The following is a 25421-nucleotide window of genomic DNA, read 5'->3' as shown; positions in this document are numbered from 1 at the left end:
CCACGAGGCCAGAACCATCACGACCACCTCCCGGATAGAAGACACGGCGTGGGCGCGCACAAGCACAGGTTTCCTGGCTGCTTGGCTCCCCCCTCTCAGCATAAGACCCCCCAGATCTGCGATTTTCCCCCTTCCCCTGTGCCATTGCCTGGATTTTTGCTTCCACGTTGCAATGGCTGGTGATGCCGGGCAGAGTCTGGTGATGCGCCAGGCACGCCAGTGCTCGAAAAACCAGCAGCGCTGCAAAACCTACCCATAGCATCGAAGGAAGCGCTGAAGGCTTTCGTCTTCTTCCCCATCCCCCTCCACTTGCCAGCCCCCTTCCCACAGCCGCGCTCTCCGAAAAGCCAAACCACAACAGGAGTAACGGACTGGAGTTTCCAGAGGAGAAAGCCAGAGAGTAAACATGGAAATAGCGGGAAGAATTACATCCTGGTATTCTCTGGAATTGCTCGCTGGCTTTCCAGGAGGATTCCTTGCTCGCCCACCTCACCAGCAAGCGCAGGCTCTGCCGGAGGCAGGCAGGGAGCCTGGTGTTATGTCTTTATCTTGAAAGGGGACTCATTTCCCCACGAATGCTTTGAAGAGGGAGTTTAATGCTGACAAAGACGACCTCAACATCTGCCCGCGCACGCGCTGGACACGGGCTGATTCATTAGACGATCAAAGGCGCCGAGCGGTCTTTCAATGCCTGTGCTTGATCAGTGCCCCATAGGAAAACCCCAAAGGAACCCACCCTGGTCCCTGCCACGGGGTTTTCCATCCCGTCCTCCACCGCAGGAACCACAGCCTGTCCCCAGGCAAGCCTGCGTGGGCAGCCCGGTTCCCCCACCATGGGCTGGCAGCGACCCTCAGCCACTCACATACCCCTCCGCAAGGGACCCATTTTTCTGCATCGACCTCCAGGTTTCCACTCCCCCGTTCAATGCATCTCTCAGCTCAGCCAGAAACATCCCCCACCTGATGCACAAGCCCTTCAGGAGCAAGATGCCCAGAAGATGCCACCGCCTGGAAATGCCTGCCTGAGCCCCACAGGAGCCCCGAGGCTGCCGGGTGAGGTGCACCAAGCTGGGACCTCCAGAACCTTGCCAGGTGACCCTGCTGGAGCAAGGAATGGAGACCCAGAGAGGGTGTGAGTCCCAGACCCAGGCTCCCAGGGACCCCCACATGGAGAAGTACCCCGGGAGCCAGTGATGCTGGTCTGTGATGGGGACAGTCCCATTGCACCAGGTAACACTATAAAGCCCTGCAATAACAGACGGGACAGCAATGGGGCTCTACCTGGAAGGCATCCCCTCAGCGTGGACCACCACAAGCCAAATACATGGGCAGCACAACCCCCTCTGTACCCCTCCTTCCCTGCAGGGTTAGACATATTTTCCCTTTTGCAACCCCTCCCTGGACCAGACTGGTTCCAGCAGTCCTTGAAAAAGCACGGGAAGAAGAGTTTTGCAGGGCGATGAGAAACAGGAGAGCCGGGATCCTCGCACAGCAGCAGGATCCGCCACCACAGGGCTTCAGCAGCGCAATTTGCTGCTGCCTTTCCAGGCACCCGCTGAAAATAAGAAGGGTCAGACAGACTCTCCCCTGTGTACGCGGTGGAGCTGTGCTGGTTTCCCTGGAGCTACCCCAGCTTACACGAGCAAAGAGCTGCCTTGCAATCCTCAAAGTTCTCCATAGTCGTCTGAAAAATCTCACCTAAACATTTCATCCTCAGTGGAGAAATGATTTGACACACAGGCCTCTGGCTCCCAACCCAAGTAAAGCCGCCCAAATATAAAAAGAAAACGTACTGCACGGTCATCAGAGATCTCCACAGGAAAAACATTAGCCTCGTGGAAAAGCATATTGCCCTAATACAGAATTTATCAGGCTGACGTATAGATTTTCCTCCACAAAATATGAAACCTGGATCTGAAAGGCTATTAACTCCGAAGAGATCCATTAAAGACGTCTGTCTGCAAATGGTATTTAAAAGTATTGCATCATCCTAGGTATTGTCATGCTCTTCGGCTATGACTCGACTGCAGGTCACACCGTTAAAACTGCCTCCAAACCCTAAAATTCTTGATGTAAAGAAAATAATAATAATGTTCACCAGCCTAGAACATGGACTTTTCTATCAGCTCCAACCGGAGCCCATAAATATTAATGCATCCATAATTAGCCTTTTTAAATAATGCATCCAAAATTAAACATCAACGCAGTAATAAATCAGTCAGGGCTCTTTGTTGTAGGTTTGTTGGGGGGGGGGGGAGGTGTAGGTTTTTTTTCCCTCCTGTGTAAGGCACATAAAATAAAATGCCAATTCCTGTCACCTTTTCCCACTGGACCAAAATGCTGGAGCCCCGATTGGACCGGATCGGATGCCATTTGTACTTAAAAGTCTTCTTTCTTTCATTTAGAAAAAAATAAAAGCCACATCTGCTTTTTGATTTGCGAAATAATGACATGCAGCCAGCCCGAGCCAAAGCTGAGCTAATGTTATTGAAACCACACGACGTGAAGGGAGACAAAGCTCATCTCGGGAGTCAAGGTGAGGGAGAAAGTCAAGTTTGCAAACTCTCTCCTCCCTCGCCGGCACGGCGCTCTCGGGAGCCCAGACCCGCTCCCTCTGCAAAGGGCGGGCAGGCCACAAATCCCTGGGATGCACAAGGTTTGCAGGAGCAAACGCATCCCACTCGGAGCTCACTGCTACCCAGGTACCCAGCCGGGGAGCCCGCATCTCACCTGCTTCTCCCTGATCAAAGTGGACAATCCGAACGGGCTTTGGAGGAGCAACCTGCAGCGCAGCCCTCCAAGCCAGGCTAGACACTTTGCAAAACGCCGTCCAAAAGAGATCGCTCTGCATTTGCTTATCTATAATTACTGATCAGCTGGAGCGCCACCATCCATGGGAGGTTTCTGGCAGGGTAATGAAATCGCTTACATTCTTGAGCTCCAAATTCTTTGCCCAAACACACCCCGGCATCTCCTCCGACGTTCCCACAGCAGAGCCATCTCCCCGCCGCTCACACACACCGTCCGCAGCTCCTCATCAGGAGCTCGCTGTTAGAGGCTTCAGACACCCTGCTTAGACAGCACGGCGATAATCCACACCTCCTCTATTTTACCACGTGCATATCTCAAACTGCCTAAAAACCCCTACACGGAGTAGATTTCACGGCAGCCCGACAAGAAAGCAAATTCGCAATTACTTCCAGTTCGGAAATTCTTGGGTAAACGCCCCAGGACATGCAGCTTGTTCCACCCCATGTTGCTGTAACTTTCCAGCTCGCTCTCCAGCAAGCCTGGGAAGCAGGTACCGTCGCAGGAAAACACAGGCTTCTCCTTTTGCATCGCCAAGTCACTCCTATTAACTGTTTCCAGGAATAACAAGATGCTTGGTATTTTCGGTCACATGGATTATTGCTACAGTCTGCAATGCAGTAAACTCGCTTTTTCTTCCACAGCTTTGCCAAACCCAAAGCCCTGTTTTTTAAGTGAGGTTCTGCCCTGATGCGACACGTTCCCACACGCCCAAACCAACTGTGGGTGCTCTGGTCACCGTCCCAGTTTACAAGGGCAAAAGGAAGAGGTTTCTCACTGCAAACACCACTGTACTCGACGGCCTTTTCCTCTTGCAACATCAGCACCCACAAAGCTGAGATCCCCCTCTCCCAGTCTCACGCTGCCCCACCAATCTGTTCCCGGAGGACTCTGGTGAAGCCCAGGACACTTACGACTGATGGACGCTGCAGTTGTAGAAGACAAAATCCACGGAGGCAAACTTCTTCCCCGTCTCCTTAGATTTCAGGTAGAGCTTCACCACTCGCTTGTCCCCTGGGAGAGACCCAGGCAGAAAAAGGCATCAGAAGGGACACAGTGCACAGCTCGGCATTCATCCCAAGGCTTGTGATGGGCTGGAGGGAGCTGGGCATCACCACTTAGCCCCATTCACTAACAAAATCCCCCAAATCTGGCAACAAAAAGTGTCCACCCACATCCACCCAGCCACCAAATGGGCCAACGAGACCAAGTATAGCTCTGAGCCCCTACAGCTAACTGCAACCCGCTGGCATGAAGGCAGGTGCCTTGGGCTGCACTGGCGGTACTGAACGGGAGCTTAACAGTTCTGGGGTCAGCAAAATGTCCTAGAGCCCATGGCCACCCAGAGCACACCTGCCCAGGAACGGCCTGTAGGTGGGAACAAGGCCAGGGTGCCCAGGACTGGTGCACAGACCACTACAGTGTCAGCAAGTAGCTGTGCCCGTGGCTTGGAGGAGACCAAGGACAAGTCCCCCACGAGCAGCAACGTCCTCCTCCTATGCCCTGAGAACCCAACTTGGGTCCTGCTGGCTGGGGATCGCTGTCATGGGAGGACTGTCCTCCTCCACATCTGCCTGTGGGGCAACAATGGGGACAAGGTTTGTCTTGGGCTTTCTCCCCACCCCGGGGCACAAGCTCACCGCGGCCCCTGGTGATGGGGATGACATCCTTGGCAGAGGGAGAGCTGCAGTAGATCTTTCCATCTTCAATGCGGCTCTCAGACTCGGTGAAGTCCTCAAAGGAACAGTTGACTCCTGCTGAGAGGTCTGGGACGTTCCACGCCTCCAGGACCAGCTGGGGGAGAAGAAGCAAGAGCATCAGTACAGAAAACTGGCAAAAAAGACTCCTTGTCTGCTACGTGTTAAGTCCAGCCAACAGAGAAGACCAGGGGTACAATCCCTACACTCCACCACCCACACGTTGGTGGGGTGACCTGCCTGGGGCTTTTGCCAGCGAGCCCCATCCATGGACCTCCCCGCTCAAGCAAGGAGCGTGGATTTAAATGTGTTAAAAGACGGAATGACTCACAGCCTCCTGTCCTCTGCCCTCGCGGTACCACAAGCCATTACGCCTCACCTCTACAGAGACCAAGCACAGAGTCAGGCTAAAGAGTGTTTCGCGGAAAGGCATCTGCTCCGGCAGAGCCGAGGAGGGGAGGAATCCACCTCTTCCCTCGCAAAGTCATTCCCAGGGTCAGCAGTTCTCACTTTACAAAACGCTTGCCTTATTTCTAATTTGAATTTTTCACAGCTTCCAGCCATTAGTTCTTGTTATGCCTTTCCTTGATAGATTAAAAAGCCCTTTAGTCCCTGATATTTGCTCCTTGTAAAGGCACTTATACTCTGTAATCAAGTCACCTCTTAATCTTCTTTTTGATAAGCTAAGCAGATTGAGCTCTGGAAGTCTCTCACTGCAAGGCATTTTCTCCAGCCTTCAACTCATTTACATGATGTTTACGGAAGGTTTTCAGCCTCCCCCTTTAAAAGCTGGACTCCGGCCCGAGCGCAGCATCCCCGCGCCGACAGCACCAGACCTCCGTGCAGCGTCCTGCCACCGGTCAGGGAGATAACCACCCGCAGAGCTGAACGCACCGCCCTCTTCCCAGCTTCGCCCGAGGAGCGCGGAGAGCCCCACAGCAGGGGCTCAGCCCCGGCACCGTTTTCCAGGACGCCAGGTGAATGCTTGTCTTTCTCCCTCCGTGTCTAACGTTAGACTTGGCAACATCGAACCCCCATTTCTCTGCTAAACCAGCCCCGCTCAGACCCAACTGCTCTGCAGAGGAACCTCGCCCCACACCACCCCGCCAGCCTCAGCGTCCCAGCAGGTGCCATCCCCAGCCACCTCGCATTTATTTCCACGTTACCGACAAACGTTAGCCCCTGCAGAAGCGCTTTCCGGAATGTTTTCATCTGGTGACCGTTCCCCTCTCACGAGGGCTTTTTGAGATTTGTCACGTAGCCAGTTCTTAATCCACTTAACACGTGCTTTATCAATATTGTATAATGCTAATTTTTAATCAGAACATTGCGTTGTACCAAGTCAAATGCCTTGTAGAAGCCTAAAGACATCACATCCCCACAGTCCCTCTTCTAATTCAAGTCATAATTTCATCAAAGAGCAAAATGTGGTTTGTTTGACATAAAACCGCCTTGACTGGCATTAATTATATTCCCATCCTTAAATCTTTATCAGTTGTATTCTGTACGCGTTTTTTTTTCCTTCATTATTTCTAAATCTGATGTCAAACTAAGCAGTCTCTGACCATTGGGTCCATCCCATGTGCCCCTTCTGCATCGGGGCAAAAAAATGAGAACTTTCTCTGTTTCCTGGGCTTTTCTCAACATTTGCGTATTTATTACAAAATGATAATCATTCATTATTCTATTATTACAAATACCCGCAGGCCAAGGTGCTCCTCAGCAGCTCTTTTAGAACTCCTGAGAGCCCGATAGCCAGACCTGGCAGTTTGCAAAACTTTATTGCTAGTATACGCTGTTTTGTATTCTCTTCACGATGCTAATGGCCTGGAAAATACTTCAGGGAAGTCCATCATCCTTTCTGTCTGCACAGCGAGGGCAGCGAGTTGTACATCGAAGTCTCATCCCAAAATATCTACTGCAGGCCAGGGTCAGAGACAGGCTGTTGAGCTAGATGGATCACTGGCCGACGAACGGCAACTCTGATGTTGGTGTTTGTACTATGGAGAAATATTTATTGCTCGCTTATGTCTTTTCTGAATAATCATCAACCGGTTTATTATCTCCATCAATGCTCTGCACTGTGCTATGTTTTATTTGTCTCGGACCTCTCTTCCCCTTTCTTCTATTTGTCATGTACTCATTAGGTATTTTTAATTGCCACCTTCCAAGACGTTGCCCGCAAAGGGTGAGGAGGTGGCTGGGGGCATCCACAGGCAACAGAGGTGGCTTACCGGGACCTCCGACATGGTGACCGAGATGTTCTTTGGCTGGACGGTGAGCTGGACACACTGCCGCAGGTCGGAGGCGAACCGCTGGGGCTCGTCTGCCCGCTCACATCGGTCCTTGCGCGAGCATCTGGAGAGGGATGAAACCACCACGGTGAGGAGGAGAATCCTCCGGGGTCCTGCGTGGCTCCAGGCTGACGCCACGGCAGACAGACCCTTTGGCAAGGAGCTGATGCCCAGCTAGGGAACCCTGGGTGCTTGAGGTCCATACAGGAGCTCTGCTTTCCCCCGGTGCCAGCAATGGGGACTTCTGGGGTCTTTTATCTTCAGTTTTTCTTACTGGCACAAGGATGCCAAACTGGAAAGCCCGTGGGCAGGACTTAGGGGTGCCCTGCCAGCAGCTTTCCCGTGCATGGGTGCTGTGGGAAGGGATGACGGACCTCTCGGACCGCTCCATCCCCACACGTTTCAAAGCCAAAGTACAGGAAGGGTCTTCCCCAAGGAGACCAGCGGTGGGGACGGACATTCTTTCCAAACCGTGGTTCACTGGCACAGCCCCGGGGCCGATCCCGCGGTACTTACATGTTGTGGAGGACGCACCAGCCGCAGTGGGGGTCCCGGGAGCCCAGGCACAGCTCGCAGCTCTCATACTGCTCGCAGCTCTCCACCGGCACCCGCGTCACCTGCGGGGAACAGGCGGGGAGTGAAGGGGGACGGGCTGCGTGTTTCCCCGCCGTGTCCATGCCTAGACCCCGCCAGAGATGGGACTCACCCTGGCCCACAGCTCCCACCCCATTAGAGAGGAGGCAGATGCAGGGAGCAGTCTGAGCCCCCACCATCACCCACTCCCCTCCCGGGCAGCACATTTGCAGGCAGCGTCTCCACCCCAGGGAGGCTTTTACCCCAACCGAGCTCCTTCCACCATCACATCTTTGCAGGGCTGTGGGAGTGGGCTGTGCCGGCTCAGCCCCACACCGGCTCCCGGTGCCGGCCAGGCACCCCGCGGCTACCGCAGCCCTGCTCCGAGAGGGTTACCCGTCCTTTATTAATTGCTCCTCCAGATTTGATTAAAATCCCCTCGTTCTCCAAGCCCTTCGAGCTCTGTTACAACTGTTCATTTAATTACTCTCCACCAGCACTCTGATAACACCGAGCCGGAGCAGGGAAGAGAGTGGGTTTTATTAAGGAGAGGGGAGGAGAAGAGGGGGGACGTGGGGAGCCGGCAGCGGCAGGCAGCTGCCTGCACCTGCTGCGCTCGTGCCTCAGTTTCCCCAGTGCTCCCACGGGGCAGGACTCATTTGTTAATTTAAATTTGCAAACTTCTCTGCCAAAGGCTAAACCCGGGGTGCTCTCCCTCCTCCCAGCCCAGTAGGGGCTGGGCTCAGCGTGATGCCTACAGGGTTGGGGTAAGGCTGGCCAATCAGTACGCTCCGGCTTGCATACCAATGAGGATACCTGTAGCGTTTCCATTTGTCCCTGACATTACTTCAGGCAGGCAGTGGTGAGGGGGTTGGCAGCAGGTCCCCCCCAGTCAGACCCCACACAGGAGCATGCCGGCTCCCAGCAGCCACGGTGGCCCCTGGGGGAGATCCCTAGTCCAGCTCTTTGTAACCCGCCCGCCCGCAACCACGTCTCCAACATCCCCCCTGAAGAGGGGAGGCTTAGCTGAGCCAGGTCTGGGACAGAAACACGGAGGACTCCAAATCCAGTTTCTACCTCACCTGGGAAGACCCAGGTTCCCTGCAGCAGAGCAGAAAGCAGAGACAGGAGCTGGGAGAGAGAGGGAAAGGGCCCTGCTGTCCCCATGGGGATGTCTAGACAAACCCACCGCCCGACTCCAGCATCCTTCCCCCTCCCGAGCCCCCGGGCTGGTGGCCAGGAGAGCTGTCACGGTCCGAGCTCTGCCATGGTCCCACTCGCACCCCTCTGCCATACTGCGAGATGCAGGCACGCCACGTCCCAGCGAGGCAGCCCTGTGTCACCCCACGAGGATGACGCCGGATCCAAACAGTGCCGCCGCCACGGCACAAACCTGCTTCACCCGCTCCACTGCAGCTGATGAACTCCCATCAGCAAGCTCTCCCGCAGGTCGGGCATCACGCAAACACTCACAAAGCCAACTGAAACATCCTACCCTGAGCCCCAACCGTGCTGCCAGGACAGCAGCACCGGATCCACATCGGGTCTGTACCTCCAGTACAGCAGAGGCAGGGACCAAGGGGTGCACGCCAGGGCCTGGGGGCACACCAGCCCCATGTCCCCTCTGCCCCGAGGTGCAAAAGTAGCCGTCCCAGAGGAGAAAAAGCCATTTGGAGTGAGGAGCTTCTGCTAACCTGCAGGAACCCTGCTCTGGAGGGAACGGCCAGCACAGGGAGGAGGTTTATGGCCAGCCCCTCGTAGCAAGGAAGGGTCAGGCAGCCCTCGGTCCCCAGGGACCGTGGGGATTTCAAGCAGCTGCTGCTAACAATTACTGCCTGGGGCACGGCCCCAGCGCGGAGAGGAGCAGCAGGGCCACAGCGTCAGTGCCTCGGGGCAGTGTTTCTGCAGAGAGGAGCCAGAAGGAGCTGCTGCCATTCCCTGGGACAGGAGTCCTGTCCCCAGGCAGTCCAGACCCTGGGAAGCAAAGCACTGGGGAGCTGCCCAGAAGGCTTCCCAGCGCATGGACTGCGAGCTGGGGCTGCAACATGGGCTGCCATGTCAGGAGAGCCGAGGGGCTGCCGACCCCTGCCCTTACCTGTTTCTCGGTCATGGCGTAGATGTGCTGGCGGTCAGGACTCAGCACCAGGTCTCGCAGGATGGAGCTGCCCTCGTGGGCCACGACGTTCTCGTACTGCAGCGCTTGGTGCTTCCTCTCGGCCGGCAAGTCCACCAGGATCTGCGGGGAGAGCAAGGGGAGGTGAGCACGGTTTCACGCGCAGCCCAGGGACGGGGAAGGGGAACATGACCCGTTAGAGATGCCGCCTCTCTGTCCCACACCAGTGTGGCCACAGCGTGGTCATCGCAGCATGGCAAAGCAGCAGCTGTGCTGCGAACATTCTGAGCCTTTCCAAGAAGAGCAAACTGCAATATTTTCTTCCCTTTTTTGCATTTGTCCCATGTTTATGCTGACAGCGTTCACCCCTCTCCAGGGAGGGATGCCACGTACACGGCCCTGCTCTGCACTGCCCCACTGCCACTCAGCCCCAAAGCCCCTCCAACTCGCAGCATGGCACGGACAAGCAAAGCAGCAAACCCCGTCTTGCTGCAGCAGTGCCGAGTGTGGCTCGCACGCCCCGCCGCACCGAGCCCCGGCCGGGCAGGATGCTGCGATGCAGGCAGGCAGGGCTCCCGTCTCCCCATCCATCAGAGGAAACGCTTGGGCTCATGACCGGGGAAGTCAAGAGGGTCTTAAGGAAGCTGGGGGTCAACAGAGGTTCAGAAAGCGCCTTTGTTCCCTGAGCAGGAACGTGGCGAAGGCTTTAATCCCCTAACAGCTCACAATTACGTTAAAGCTCTTCCTAAGTACACTGGTTTCTGGCTGTACCGGCGATAACTGCATCACGAGGCACCACGGGGCTGGAAGCACCCACCGAGCAAGAGCTAAACTCGGCTGCGCTACTTGCCATAACCTGATTGCCACCTCCACAAGCAAGAGGCGCTTTCTGCTAACGCCATCCCTCACGATCTCCCAAGATTCGGGCTGTCCCCCAGCACGGGGCAGCCTCAAGGGAGACAGTGCCGGAGAAATGGCTGAGTGGGTCTGGTCTGCTCCCACGGGATGGGATAGGATGGGATGGGGGCCACGCCAGGAGCACGTTCTGCAAAAAAAACAGCAGCAAGCAGAGAATCATAGAATCACGGAAGGGTTAGAGTTGGAAGGGACCTTAAAGATCATCTAGTTCCAACCCCCCTGCCCTGGGCAGGGACACCCCCCACTAGACCAGGCTGCTCAAAGCCTCCTCCAGCCTGGCCTTGAACCCCTCCAGGGACGGGAGTGCCCAGGGGAGCAGCGTGCCCAGCACGACGGAGCAAACGCTGCCCAGCATCAGCTCCATGCTGCCACCGGCACACACGGGGAGCCGGTCCGGCACCCCCAGCCACGGGGCTCAGGATCCCCCCCAGGGCACGGGGGTAAATCTGCTGCTTTGAAGCATCCCCCCCAAAACGCATCCCATGGCCCTGCCCTGATCGCGACGCCCACTCCCACAGCCATGCCCGAGCCCTTGTGCCCCCCACGGCAACCGCCCCAGCACCCCGGCCGCCTCGTCCCCCTCCTGCAATAAATGGCCACCAGCATTTGCATAGTTCCCAATCAGGAGAATACGGGGCCAGGAAAGCAGGATCCCGGTGTGCAGCTGATTAGCATGGAAATGTATGCGGCTCACAAACAAACCGGGGCCCGTTTAATTAGAGCGGCGCCTTTGATTCACCGCCAGCCTCCTGCATGCACCAGCCCCGGATTATTTTTAGGCAGTTTTACAAAACAAATGTATTTAATTAAGAAAGAGACCCCTGAGCAACCAGAGAGCGTTGAGTCCTGCGCAGCAGTGAGTAAAGGGGCCGCCCTCTCCGCAGGGGACACGGGGACAGGGCTTGCAGGGCCAGGTGTAACTCTTGGGAGCCCACGGCACAGCCAAAAGCCCCCCGTACGTCTTGCCGCAGGACTGAAGGGCCTTCACCATAACCCAAACTGGTCCTGGTACTTACCCACCTTTTCAGCATCCTTTGCCAGACCCATACACAGTCCCCATCACCCCCACCCCGGGTTACCACTGTGTGCTGGGGAACCCAGAGATGCCAAAAGCCTGTCCTAAAGCTTCTGCCTGCGCTTTTTTTTGGGGGGGGGTGTCTTTCTGCCCGGGACCACATTTGCTCCTATTCCAAACATCACAGGCAGGTCAAGCCTCAAACACCTGCAGCACAGGGTCGTGCAGCACCTCCTGTCCCACCTTACCCCCTGCCCCACAGCATCGCCCCCAGGACCCAACCCTGCCTCCCCGCATCCCTTCGCTCATCACTCCCCTCCTGGCTCTCAGCTTCTCCCCTGTGAAGTCCTGGCCGAGCCAGCTCTCCGGAGGAGGGTAACAGGGAGCATCCCCCCTCCCGGCAGCAAGGCATAGTCTCTCCCCCCCACAGCAGCAACGTGACAAACGCACCTTTCCAACCCTTTTATGGGATGCAGTTGCGGCACAGAAGAATCGATATAGTTTTACCCTGGTTCTAAAATAGATCTATGGCTGGATGTCGCGCTGGCAGTAATTTTTAACTAGCGGGGTAATTTCCCCATTACATTATTGCACTGCGCAGTGCTGGGAAAGAGAAAGAGATGTATTTAAAAAAAAAACCAACAGACGTGAAGCACTTCCAGTTAATTTGAGACTCCAGGAAGAACCTAAAAATATTCTCAGTATTCAAAGGGGGCTGGAGCCCAGCCTGCCACACGTCAAGGTGCTCTGGTGGGGGGGCACGGGGCCACCCCAGGCTTGCACACACGGGAACCCTCCTCTCCAGAGCCTCTCCTCCTGCTAAGGATGCTCTACAGAGGGGTTTGGGATTCAGGAAAATGAAATTTGGAAGACCTGGCAATTAAGTTGTTTTCTGGCTGGCCAAAAGGCAGGGCACGAGGGAGTCTTTGAGTTAGCTCATGGTAGGCAAACACATCCTACCGCTCCTCCCCAGCACCAGCAGATCATCGGCAGATAGATCCCAACATCATCCCACACGAGGAGGATCCGACTGCTGCGCCGCTGCCATGCAGGCAGAGATGGGAATGCGGCATCAGGGCCCTTTCCAGTGGGATTAACCTGATGGGAACCTGCCCATCTCAGCTGGCGGGAAGGGGACGGGCGGTTTGGACCATAACACAGCGGAGCGCTGCATGGGATGCACAAGATGCCTCTTATCTGATCTCTTACAGATGGCAGGGAGGGATAGGGATGGCTTCCCCCCCTCTCCCCACACCCGGGGGGCAGAGGAAGGGGGAGAGGATGCGGTTTAATCAGAGCAGCCCCCCTCGGAAACACGTTCCTTCCTGCCCACCCTGCCTGCCTTCCCACCCAGGGGAAAAGACATTTACCAAAAATAAATAAATAAATAAACTTATTAACCTTTCTCCTCATCCTGACACTGATATAATTACCCAATACTAATAATTACGCGCACTAATTTCTCGCTCAGGATTCCTGCCCTCGCTCTTGCCTGCCTCGGGCTGGCTCCGGGCATGGGCTCGGCGGCGCTGCCTCCTGCGAGGGGCCGGCAGGAGCGCCAGCAGCGGCCGGACCCCGGAGCCGCGTGGCGGTGGAGGAGCAGGAGCGAGGGTCGGCGTGTTGGCCTGCTACCTCATTATGAAAACGGAGGAGATCGGAGGCAAGAAATTACAAGCTCCCTGCTGCGGTGAAGCATCTCAAAGCAAGCCCGGAGGTTGCTCTGCCAGAAACCCACGTGCACGCCCTCCCCACCCAAGCAAGGAGCCCACCCCACGGGGTGAGCACCCAGTGCAGCTTCACTCTGAAGAGGGAAGGGTTTAAGACCTGGTCCCCCAGAAGTCAAGCGGGCTGGCTGAGGCAGCGCAAGGCCAGGAGACGCAATGGCACCTCACCTTCCCAAGAGGTCCCTTGCCTCCCAAGCCAGCCATGAAGAACCCCAGCAGGGAAAGGAGGGCGTGCAACACTTCAACCCCCGGGCACCCCAGCATCACAAGTGACCGTGCACAGCACACCCCAGCCAGGCAAACTCCTCCCCCAGGAGGCCCAGAGAGGATTCCTGGGGATGGCCTTGCCTTGGCTGGAGACGTGAGTTTCCATCCCATACGGGTTTTGGCGGAGGAGAGCACATCACCTCACTAAGAAGCATGCAGCGGTGCAGGGTCAGGGCCAGACAACAGCACGAGCCGGCCCTGCTGCTGCTGCGTTGAGCCCAACGCTCCCTCCAAAGCTCGGCTCTCCTTTACGAACCATGATGCTGGAGCATCCAGAAGCTTCGGCAGGGCCCAGACCCCACCGCATCCAGTGCTCGTGAAGAGCCGCTGCCCCGAGGAGCTGTAGAAGACAAGGCCGGGACATGACACCCACGCAAGAGAGAATGGGAAGTGAAAGCACCAGGAAGGAAGAGACAACACATCAGAGGAGAGACGGCTCTTCCACTGCGGCATGTTTGCTCCCCTGGGCAGGAGGCCCTCCAGGCTGGTCCAGGTGAGGAGGCACCTCCACACTGGCATAACCACTGCCCGACCGCTGCTCGCCAAACCGCCAAGGGCAAAACCTCTCAACGTCCTTACGGCTGCCAGCAACAGGAGCAAAGTAGAGAGGAGCATCTCCCCAGGCTTGTCTTTTGGTACAAGACGGGCAATGAGAAGAATGAAGGGCAGTAGCCATGACCTGGAGGACACCCAGCAGCGGCAGCGGGTCTGGAGGAGGACAGCGGCAGAGGACAGGGCTCTACAGCTCAGCCTTGGCCAGGGATGCCAGGCGGAGGGGGAGGAAGCACAGCCGGCGAGGGAAGGCAGCTGCAGACATGCCAAGGCTGCTTTCGGATTTAACACATGCCATCAGGGGTCTAGCCAGGGTCTGGGGGGTGCTGGGGTGGGCCACCGGCTCCCCACAGGATCAAAAATGCATGCTTGAGGGCACAAACAGAGGGTCCCCAGGAGACCCCGTCTCACTACAGGGGACACCCCCCAAGCCCACTGCTGGGAAGAGGCGGCTCTTCACCACCCCACAGCCGGTCTCCCCGCAGGGCTCTCCCACCCCAGCCCTCCATCGCCCCCCCTCCGGGCTCTCCAGCCCCCATCCTGGGTCCCAAGCGGTCCCCCGCAGACCCCCTCCTCCAGGCAGGAGAAGTGCTCAGCCACGCTTTGTACTCTTATCTGTACGGGGCTGTGATTAATTCGCAGCGGCTGGCAGCAGCTACAAGAGGAGGGCGCTTCTGCCCGCCTGCCACACTTCAAAGGCAGGGACTTATCTGCCTGAAACACACTCCGCAGCCTTTTCACGGGGACCCTTTCCAGTTCCACGGGGCTTGCACGGCGCTGACGGGCAACAGGAAAGAAGGGCTTATTTACCAAAGTGCATTTCAAAGCCTCTCCTCTTCCCTCCCAACACTCGCTGGGGGAAGCAGCGAGTCCCCCAGCCCCAGGGGTGTCCATCGGGGACGGAGACTGAGCAGGGGGGACAAGACGGGGCTGCGAGGAGAGGATGCTGGATCGAGGTCCCCTTCCGACCTTCGCCCACGCCCTGGTCCTCTCCTGCCCCATCCTCTTCCCGGTGAGCAGCTCTACGGCACATCCCTGGGTTGGGAAGAGGAAGAAGCTTTGACTTGTGCCGAGGGCAGAGCCCAGCCCTGGGACCAAAACCTTTCCCTCCCCACGCCACTGGGGACTGAAACCTTCCCGTCCCCACATCACTGGTGCTCCAGCTCAGGCACCACCGAAGCCCCGGGCTTCCACACCCAAAGAGGTGGGTGCACATCCCCCTTCGCAGGAGCAAGGCTGTGCTAACACCCCCAGGACTTTGCTTTGATTTTGGCACCGTCCGCCCCAAGGGCACAGGACAGGGCAATAAAACCAGGAGATGAGCTGGTCCCAGCAGAGCTGACCCCCAAACCACGGGGCAACCTCCCAGAGGCAACAGAGGACCTGCACAGCCCGGCCACCCCAGGGCAGAGGTGACAGCTGCCGGGCAGTGTCACACAACACCGTGCCAACGAGCCTACAGCCGGAAAGGGGGTATCCCATGTCCAGCCAGGGGGGCCGGCGGGGGACAGGGACCCCCCCCGGGGTGCCAGCCTGCACAGCCCCTCCTGGCATGTGGCCTGGGCTCACCCCAAGGCAGCAGGCAACGGGGACACCGGCTGCCCCTCCACATGCCTCCCCCCGCCAGCCATCCCATGGGGACCAGCAGCTGCCGCCCACACGCCCCTCTCTGGTTTCCAAAGGAAGGCGAGGGGTTTAAAATGAGGTTCCCGGATCAGCTGCTTCAGGGACACACACACACACGTGCTCTTTTTCCCCCCCTCCCCAGGAAGGTGCAGGGGCTGCCCAGTGAAATGCGAGGCCGGGAGCAGCTGCGGGGCCACGGCATCGCCTGTCCCGGGGGTCACAGCCAGTGGGGACGGGGGGACTGGAAAGGGGGGCACTGGCGTGCCGGGGGACGAGAGTGAGGAGAAGGTGGTGGGGGAGAAGGCAGTGACTCCTGCTCCCTCCCATTGCATTGCAGGTTACCAAGTGTTGGCAGCCAGGGTGATGAGGTTTTGCTCGGGCATCAAGAAAATCGCCACCAGGAGAGCCCCGGCCATGCTTCCCAGGGCTCGCCGTACGGCTGCTCTGTGCGGGGCAGCGGGGGGGACAGGCAGGGCCTTGGGGGATGCGACTCCCAAGGGCTCGCACCCGGGGCTGGGGACAGGACGGCCCCGCAGAAACATCCCAACTATGCGGGGCGGGTTGGCAGCCGGCACCCCCGCTATCTCCGCTCCCCCCAGCTGCCTGCACAGGAATGCACCAGCCGGGTAGGGATCAGACACATGCCGCCGCCTCCTCCTCCTCCTCCTTCTCCCAGACGGGCAGGCAGCTGCCTGCTGCCGGCTGCTGGAACCCAGCATGCCAGGGTCGTGCGGAGCTGGATGCTGGCCTCCTGGACTCCTCAGCCGGGAGGAGGTTTTGCCAGCTCCTCAGATGGGGCTGGGATGCTCCTGCCTCACCGGGAACCTGCCAAGGGCGAGATGAGCTGCCTGATTCCACTCAGTGAAACCCATTCGCTTTATAAGGGTGAATACAAGCAAGGCTTTCGTCCGAGGCCCGACATTGCCCTGAGCTGGAGAATACTGCGACTTTAATTATACCAGTATAATAAAGCAAAAAACAAGGAGATACTTAATCTAAATCAATGCTCATAACAGCAACAAATGCCAGCGACTCGCTGACACTGACAGATATGACACCAGTTCATCTAACCGGTTTCAATGCACATGTTGTCGCCCTTGTGTTGTCCCCGGGCAGCATCCTGAGCTCGGCCACGTGGGCTGAGGACAGACGCACTCGCTGCACCTCTCCAGAGAGAGGGGGTGGGAATTGGGTGAAGGCGCTGGGGTTTGTCATAGAGAGGGGGAGGCAGGGGGGTGACCCTGCCCAGCAGGACCCTGAAACACAGCACTACCTTCCCCAAAAATCCTCAACAGCCTTTTTCTCCTGCTCAGACTCATTTCCATCTTTTCCTCTTGCACAGCCACCCACACGGCGGGCTCGGCAGAACCGGACAGACCAGCGCCAGCCCACGGGGCACGGCATGGCACGGCACGGCACGGCACTGACCGGCTTCTCGCCCACCATCTGCAAACCTTCTCAAAACCCGCCCTGAGCAGGTCTGCCCGCACTGCCCCATCAGCAGGAGGGCGAAGTACAGCCCAACACACCATTCCAGCAACTCTGACACAACTCAAACGCTGTCAGAAAAATCTTTTCCGCCTCTCTGTACCAAAACCTGGAAAGACGAAGCAAGCGCCAGGGCACCGCATGGGAGCAGCACCTTCACCAAAGTCAAACCCGGGTGCAGGAGGGACTGACAGAGGCAATGAAGAAGAGGGAGGGATTACAATCACCCCCCCCATCGGGAGCCACACGGCGTGGGATGGATAAAGGCACTTGCTCTGCTTCCCTCCCCAGCAAAGCCCCGGGTCCCGGCCCCACGGCCGCTCCGGCGGTCTCGAGCCATTGATTTCCCAGCTTTGCCCTTCAAAACTCTCCTGGCTCAGCGCCCAGTTCATATCGTCTAGTCACTCAGGAGCAAAATATCTCTATTATTATTGCAATTATTTCCCAATCAGCACCGCTCAGGGCTGAGGCGGTCAGAGGGGGGCCCCCGACAAGCGAATCGATGGGCAGCCTCTGCCCTGGGGGCTGCCGGGGACAGGGCGGGAGGCGCTGGCAGCTGCCAAGCGGCACGGGGAAGGACGGGCGGAGGACGGGAGACCCTGGGGACCCCTCTGTGTGATGCCGTGGACCGGCACGGTGGCAGTCCTCGGTCTTCGCTGACCCTCTGCCAAGCAACGGCGATGCAAAATAACCTCTGCACGGACTGCGCACGCAGCCACCGTCCCCACGCACTCCGAATGCGATGGAAGGGCTTTACCTCCAAGGCGCTTCACGGCTAAACAGAACCGACAGGAGCCCCAGGGCGTCCCCAGGGGCAGCACAGCAGCCACCGGGGCATCAGTTCCCTGGGGAAGGAGCGATGGAACATCCCGAAACTATCCCTCCAGTCTGCACCCGGCTGCGCCTTCTCCAGCGCAAATGCACAGCGAAACCCCAGCACCGCACCTCACCGCAGACGCGTCCCTCTCGAGGGAAGGGAACACCGGCAGGTAAGCAGGTCCTGCTGTTTCTCAAGCCACGGGAAGAGAGGAGGGAGTTGTGGAGGTAGGAGAGCCCGGTAACGGCTGGGGAAGGCATTTTAGCCCTGCAAAACTGAAGGAAGGTAAGGGCAGAAAAAGCACACTGTAAAATGGGACGGGGGCCTTCTCACTGCATCCCACTGCCCCACTCCGTGTAGGAAAAAGCCGTGGGTGACAAGCAGTGAAGGGCAGAGCACATCACAGAAATACAGGGTTATTTTTCCCCCCGTTTATTAATTACTGTAGCCATCCCAAGCGTCCCAGCAGGCCCCCGGCGCGCTGAAGCCATGGCAATGTGTCACCCTCCTGGCTCCCACGGGACTCAGGCTGCACGTGACCAGCCTGGGGCGAGTTAATACCTAAACGTCCCAGAGAAGTCCCAGGGAAGAAAGCTCTCGCCTGAAGGACTCAGTACTCAGTTTTCCAAACAAAAGCCATCCCTTCAGTACCAAGGAACCGGCTCCTCCAAGGAGACCGCATCCTTCTGTCCCATGGGGACCAGCCCAGACCCTCGGTACCAGTCTCCTGCGATGCCCAGCCTGGCTGGTGAGCAGAACAGACCCAGAGTCGCCATCCCCAGCCTCTCCACCGCTTAGAAGTTGCTATTTCTCCTGCAAATCTGCAGTGCTACTTATTTTCCTCCTAACAATGCTATTTAGCTCAACAGGGCAGGACAAGCCCCCCTTCCTGAGCCCCACCGCGCTTCTGACCATGCAACCAGACCAAGAGAACCCCAACACAAACAAGGGCTTGTTCCACCACCCTCGCCCTCCTGGCCACTCGGGACATGCCTACGGCCAGGGGCTCAAACCTTTCCAGATCTCCATCAGGGGATCCCAAAAGGCAGGGAGGAGGCAGCGGAGGCGGCGAGGGACGAAGGAGGAGCTCCCAAGGCTGCAGCACAGCTGGAGATCAGCTGGATCCTTCCTCCCTCCTCGGCTCCAGGAAAAGAGCTGTTTCCTTCCTGGTCCCTAAAACAACACAGCAGCATGAGAGGAGCTGCCTGAGGACAAGGCAAGGGCTGTCAGTCTTGCAAACAGAGGAGCCAGTGTCAGGAAAAGCTCACGCAGGGGAGGCTGCGGAGGGACGGACCCCAAGGGCGGGGGATCTCCTTCAGGGGACCCGTGCACAGTCGGGTCTCCTCCCACCCCAGCACCAGCCAAGCCCCCGTTTCACCAGAGCTGCCTGCACCATGGCTTGCGTCTGGATTTATCCATCCATCAGACTCTAAAGCCTTCTGCAAGCCCATCTCAGCAGCTCCCCATTCATTCAGCTCCAGCCGCGTAAGTTCACCAGCTGTTATTTCCACGGCGTGCAAGCCCAAAGCCATTTGCTGCAGCAATACATTGCAGCGAGGGGGATGTAATAGGAACTAAATCCACTGCCCATTCACCTCCACCCAGGGAGAAGGACAACACTGACCGCATGGGGGAAATTCGGCTTTCCCCCGTTTAACGCCGGCTTTGATCCCTTCCTACCGATCAGGCCTCTTGTTACTGCAGCTCTGGGCTGTCCTGGTGGTTTATCTCCATGGACGAATCACACCAGACTGCCCAGGAGAAGCTGATAAGCAATAAACGATCAGGGTCTAAATATCGCAGGGCACAGTGACAATATCAAATATTACCACCCAGCACAGGCAGCAGGACTGGACATGCAGAATCTCTTAAAAATTCAATGACAAAATCATACATCACATGATATACTTCCTGGGAACGTAACCCACGGCATCAGGAGGCAGCAGAAAGCTACAGCCACACTTTTTTTTTTTTTTTTTCTTTATAGATCAACATCTCCGCTATTGACACACCATGATCAAAACTGCAGGCTCTGCCTTCCCTCCCGAAACAGTCCGTGCTCCAAACATAAGCACCTCCAAGATTAGAGAAGAAATCTTCCATCGTTCCATGCTCAGTGTTCCCGGCGATAACAGCCAGCTAAGCCTGGCTTCGGGCTGAGCGCACCGGAGAGCGCCTGCAAATATTTTGCTTCAAATACAGTCAGACCCTCTTGCTCACTCCACCTTGAGCTCTTGACGTGTTTGCTGAATTCCATGCTCTCGCTTTTCGTTTCCGTCTTAAGGTTTCGTTCCCACACCCTAAACCTCTGGCCCCTCTGCTGTAGCATCTCCAGCCCCGGGAGCCACGTCCCTGGCTACACCACACCCTTCTCCGCATCTCCGTAAAGCCAGGGGAGAGCTATGGGGCCACGGCTCCCCACCGCGCAGAACCTGGAGCGAGGAAAACCGCTTCTCTGCAGTGGGCTCTCCGTTAAAAAAATCAGGATGAAAATTAGGCTCTTCAGTGCAGATAGCAGCAATTTCGCAGGAGAGATTGAGAAGATTTAAATATAGAGATTGCTCTCCCTAAGGATGCTGCTCGAGATATTTAAGAGCTCAGGTTTTACACGGCATGGATTTCCTTTGGCACCGATGCAGAACTCCCCACCCCGCTTCTCCAGGCAGCAATCCCTTCTTCAGGCTGTCGGGCAACGCCAGGTACCGTTGGCTAACGCACAGCCCATCGGTGACCACAGGGCTCAGGCAGGAGGGTAAACTGGGTGCAGGGGGGCTGGAGCCCACCTGGAGCTTTCCAGGTGTGACAGCACCTGGCCACAAACTGTCGTAACCCCAGCTCTTGCAGGTCCATGCAGTAGGAAAAAAAAGAGACCCACTCACTTCTTAATAAATTAACCCTGGGAGCGCAAGGCTGCTCTCTGAAAGCTCGGCTCTTGCTATGACCAGACCAGAGCACACGCTGCATTCAAACCCAAGTTCTCAGAAGACCTTTGAGGAACACCTACCACCCTCCCCACTCTGCCAGGGGACCTTCAAGCAGAGCTTCCACCCACCGCAACGTGCCAGCACCGTGACCGGTCCCAGACCGGGCCGCAGGTTGGCACCCAGCAGCCCAGCGAGAGACGGGCAAGCACCAAGCATGGCTGGACCTCACCGGCCTGATGCTGGAGGGAGCAGGGATGGGGACGGGCAGACAGTCCCCGGATAAACAGCTTTATCCCGAGATGCAACCCTGGCAGGCACCCATCGCACGCCTGAATATCTGTAGAGGGAGGCCAAGGGGTGGGAAATGATGTTAATTAAAGTTTTAATTACTGTAACCAAACGAGTAGTATAATTACTTTATTCTCACAGAGACTTCAAACTGATTAAGGACCACGTGCGCAGTCTTCGGGTTGATGTGGTTTTTAATTAAACGTGCCATCAAAGACGGTGAGAGGGGGTGGGCAGGACGATGGCTCAGCCCTGCCTGGACCTCCCCCCCCCCCCCCCCGGCCCCCCGAGATCTCGTGTGAGGAGGGAGCCCTGGGCTGGCAGAGACACAGGTCAACAGCAGCAGCCAGTGCAAAAGGGCAAGGATGCTTTGGGAAGACCGAAGCCGGCGGGATGCACACAGGTGTCTCCAAGGAGAAGCTCCTCTCCCGTACATCGTCCCTCAGCTTCGCATTCCCCCAAAACATCTCCAAAACAACCCCGCATGGGCCCTGAAAATATTAATGAACTGGTGCTGCCAACTGGAGGGAATGATTAAAAAACAATTTTGCAAAGGTATCCTTTTCAAATAATAATAATAATACTAAAAGACAAAGCAGTAGAAATTAAATTCCCAGTCCCCTACCTCAAATAAATAGTATCAGAATTTGAAATGAGACATAATTACCCCAGCAAGGTTAAAGCCGCTAATGCACGCAGAATACGGAATCACCATCCATCATAATCATATCTCATATCGCAGCCATTATTTATAATTAGGAGGCACGGTTTAAAAAACACATAAAGACGCCCATGCAATGCAGTAATTCTTCTGTTATTGCTCCTGGAGGGCCAATCCTGCTCCGGTTTGTGGAGTCTGGGATCAGGCAAAAGTAATTCCCAAAAAAACCCCCAACAATCATTCCCAAAAAGCTCCTCGCTGGGAAGGGAAACCCACCTCAGCCCACCTGCGAGCTGGCAGCAGCAGGACACAGCCGGGCTGCTCTGGGTCCCTCCCGGCCATTTCAAACCCAAGCGGGGCTCAACAAGGCATCCAGGTAGTTCTTCTCCCTTAACTATATTGAATTTATATTTTTTTTCCCCAAAACGCCAGTGCAGGAAGAGTGGAGCTGAGCAGACACCAGAGCCACAACCCGGCTCAGCGAGGCAGTGGCACGCAGGCCACGGCCGGCCTGGTGGGCTTTCTCCTCTGCTGGGTGGGTTTTTTTACACCTATTTTTAAAACCACGGAACGAGTTATAGCAAGAGCTGGGGAAACAAAAAGCTAACCCCGGCGCTGCCGAAAGCTGCCCTCTTTTGAAGCACGGGCTTTGCAGGCTGCCCTCGTGTCCCAGTGAAATATTAACAAGCTCCCGGCGAAGCAGGAGGAAATCACGCTTAATATATTCTGGGGAAGTCCGCAGACGGCAGCGCCTACACGGCACAGCCCCGCTCCTGAGGGACCCACCTCCAAATCCCTTCTCCTCCCAGCAACGAGGAGCAGCGAGGCTCCACGGGGGACGCAGTAGCTCCATGGCACACGCAAGCGATGAAGCCAGCTTGCACAGAAAAACACAAACACCGACCAGGACGTGGCTTTGAACCCTTCGGTGGTGAGTTAGAAAGCGACGACGGTTGGAGGTGGTGTCCTGGGGACACACTGCCATGATGGCTGAGGCTATGATGAAAGCTCAGGGGTGAGATCGCAGAAAGGACAGACACAGGAGTGTGTGAATCTACGCTACGGTGTTTTCGGAGATGGAAATCAAGCCGGGATGAGGAGAGGGGAAGGCCGAGCCATGGCCAGAGAGGCACAAGTCCCAGGCAGAACAAGCTCCCCATCTTGCTCAGCCCCGCGAGCGGCCAAAGGGAAACAGCCAAAGCCGGCTCACCCCGCCGGTCTCATGACTGTTACTCACCAGCAGAGCTGGGCTTCCTCAGAAGTTTCCCTAAGTTGGAAAACCAGAAAAAATATGAACAAGAAAAAGAAAAACCACCCCCTGCCCCCAACAAAAAGCCAGCTTGCAGATGCGCGTACAAACACCGCTCTCCAAAAACGAGGAAGCACGTTTCTAATGAAGGTTGCGGCAAACACAACGAAACACCAGCCGAAGATCCAGCCAGGATGCCCTTGCCGGAGGTGCCACGCTCCTGCGGCACGGAAGAGCTCTCTGACACCTGGGCTCCATCTGCTGCCAGCACGAAAGGGGGGGATGAGCCTTTTTGGGGTTCAGGCACTGCGCCCAGCCGGCTGCCAGCTCCCCAGGGCAGGCTGTCTTCTCCACCACTACCACACTGGGGGTGTCAGACATCATAAACGATGGCTCTGACCCCCAGGGTGGCAAGCAGGGTACACGGGGCACCTCTCGGGCTTGCCCCGAGCATTTTCCGGCTCTTCCTCCGTTTCAGCCAGCCAGCACTCCACCCAACACACCAAGCATCAGCCTTGCAGGATCAGACAAGCTGGCAGAAGACCACCTCGGGGTGCAGGAGAGGGGATGCTCCCCATGGGGCAAAGCCAAAGGGGACGGGGTCATCCCCCCATGGCCAGTGCCTCCCCAGGCCCTGAAACAGCCATCGGCGCAGCTCCGGGCTCCGGCTGATGTCCTTCAGCCATCCCCAGCCCCGACGGCACACGCCAGAAGGACTCTTAACATCGGTGGCAGCAAGTTTACCACAAGAAAAAGGAGGAGAGAGAGGAGGCGGCGCTTTCCAGGATCAGGCAGAGGATCACTATTTGCCCTTCCAAGTGCTGAAAACTAATCCCCCCCCTTCCCCCTTTTTATCCCATTGAAAACTTGACAGAACCTCCTAGCGCTTTGCAGTTGAAATTGGCAGGTCTTAAATTAATTGACTGCAATTTTACACAACAACATGTTTAGCTGCGAGCTGGCCCGCGGCCCGCTTGGCTCGCCACCGCTCCCCAGACACTTTTCAAGCAACCTCCAAAACTTCATAACACATCGAAGGCGAGGGGAGCAGGCTGCCAACGTGACCCGCTCCCTGCCAAAAACCAGCCCTGCCTCCCCGTGCCCCTGCCCCGACCCTGCTCCAGCTCCTCCGGTGTTTTCCCCCGCTCTCGTTAATGGTTTGTTAAATTATTCTCATCGTCTCTGAGGATTTTTGCTCCTCCAAACGGCGAGGAGCACGGGGCGGGCTGGGTTACGGGCCCGCTGCTTTGCCATGGAAACGGCAGCAATGGGACCAATGCACGCAACCGGGGCGAGTAAAGTCAGGGTGTTCTGTTTTGTTTTTTTTTTATTTCCATCCATCCTGACGGATTCCTGCTCTCCTTCCACTTAATATCCCGCAAGACGAAGCCCAAAGCAAAAGATGACAGCGCAGTGGCAGGTCTGCCCTGTCCCCATCTGGGTCTGGGCGCTTGGGGTAATACAGAAAACACAACCCCAGCGCCCAGGAACGACACGGCCCGGCCCAACCTACCCAAAAAAACCTCTTCTTAGGAGAGGGTCGGAGCTGGCACTGCGGAGCCTGCCCGCGGGGCTGGTCCCGGCTCCAGGTCCCCGAGCTCCCGCGAGATGCTGGGGCCAAGCGCGAGCCCCAGCGATGAGTCAGCCCCAGCTCCCAGACCTAATCTCATCCCGTTCCCGATGCCGGGCGGCTTTCCAGGGCATGTCCGCAACATGAAAGGCGCGCTCTCGCCGCGCTGCCGGGTCGAAAACCGGAGGAGGAGGAGGAGAGGGGAGGATTGCTTCGGCTCTGCCTAGGACTTGGGTCGAGCAGCTGATGCTCTGCGAAAGCCAAACTGGGGGTGGGTTGTTTGTGTGATTTCATTGCTTGAGCAAACAGAAACATCCTGTATGTGATTAAGAGCCTTTATGAAAAACACCCCGGCGCTGAGCCCCGCAGCTTGGGGCCGAAGGTACGGCTGCGGCTGGAAGGCAGCGCGCAGCAGGGCTCGGCCGCGCTGGGCTGAGCGGAGCTCCCAGGAGGATTCACGCAGCCACAGCATCCCAAGGATGTTTCAGAGCATGCCGGGCAGACAGACATCCCCCCCCCCGCACCTTGGAAATCACCTCCCCTGTATAATGCCACTTTTTTCATGCCAACCTCCCCAAGCCCTCGCTTGCTCTCGGGAGCGAGAGGCACAGCAGGGTTACCAGCAGCCCAGAGGATGGCTGCACGGGGAGAGGCAGCCGAGGTGCTAACATCACTCCGAAGCATGAATTCTTTCCTTTATCACCTTCTGCCCCCCAGATATCAAAGTACTCCACGCACCCCTACAGCTTGCTCCTCCTTTTGGCTGCGGGCACGGCCACCCGCAGATGGCACGGAGGAGAAACGGACGGCGCAGGCAGGAGGAGCGACCCGACCACC

The 25421-nt window shown here is 57.1% G+C and overlaps 1 protein-coding gene across 5 annotated transcripts in view; it reads right to left on the bottom strand.

Moving 5' to 3' along the window:
• PLXNA1 (plexin A1) overlaps nucleotides 1-25421 on the bottom strand; it is a 120332-nt gene that overhangs the window by 58385 nt on the left and 36526 nt on the right. For all 5 annotated transcript variants that reach the window (XM_054216380.1, XM_054216382.1, XM_054216384.1 and 2 more), the window contains exons 4-8: nucleotides 9468-9608; nucleotides 7316-7416; nucleotides 6740-6863; nucleotides 4449-4602; nucleotides 3723-3822 (exon numbers count right to left, since the gene is read on the bottom strand). In XM_054216380.1, coding sequence (XP_054072355.1) covers nucleotides 3723-3822; nucleotides 4449-4602; nucleotides 6740-6863; nucleotides 7316-7416; nucleotides 9468-9608 — 620 coding nt within the window. The remainder of the gene's footprint in view (nucleotides 1-3722; nucleotides 3823-4448; nucleotides 4603-6739; nucleotides 6864-7315; nucleotides 7417-9467; nucleotides 9609-25421) is intronic.

This window comes from Rissa tridactyla, chromosome 10 (genome assembly GCF_028500815.1).
Source record: "Rissa tridactyla isolate bRisTri1 chromosome 10, bRisTri1.patW.cur.20221130, whole genome shotgun sequence".
NCBI classification, from domain to species: domain Eukaryota; kingdom Metazoa; phylum Chordata; class Aves; order Charadriiformes; family Laridae; genus Rissa; species Rissa tridactyla.
This window is presented reverse-complemented; position numbering and strand designations above follow the sequence as displayed.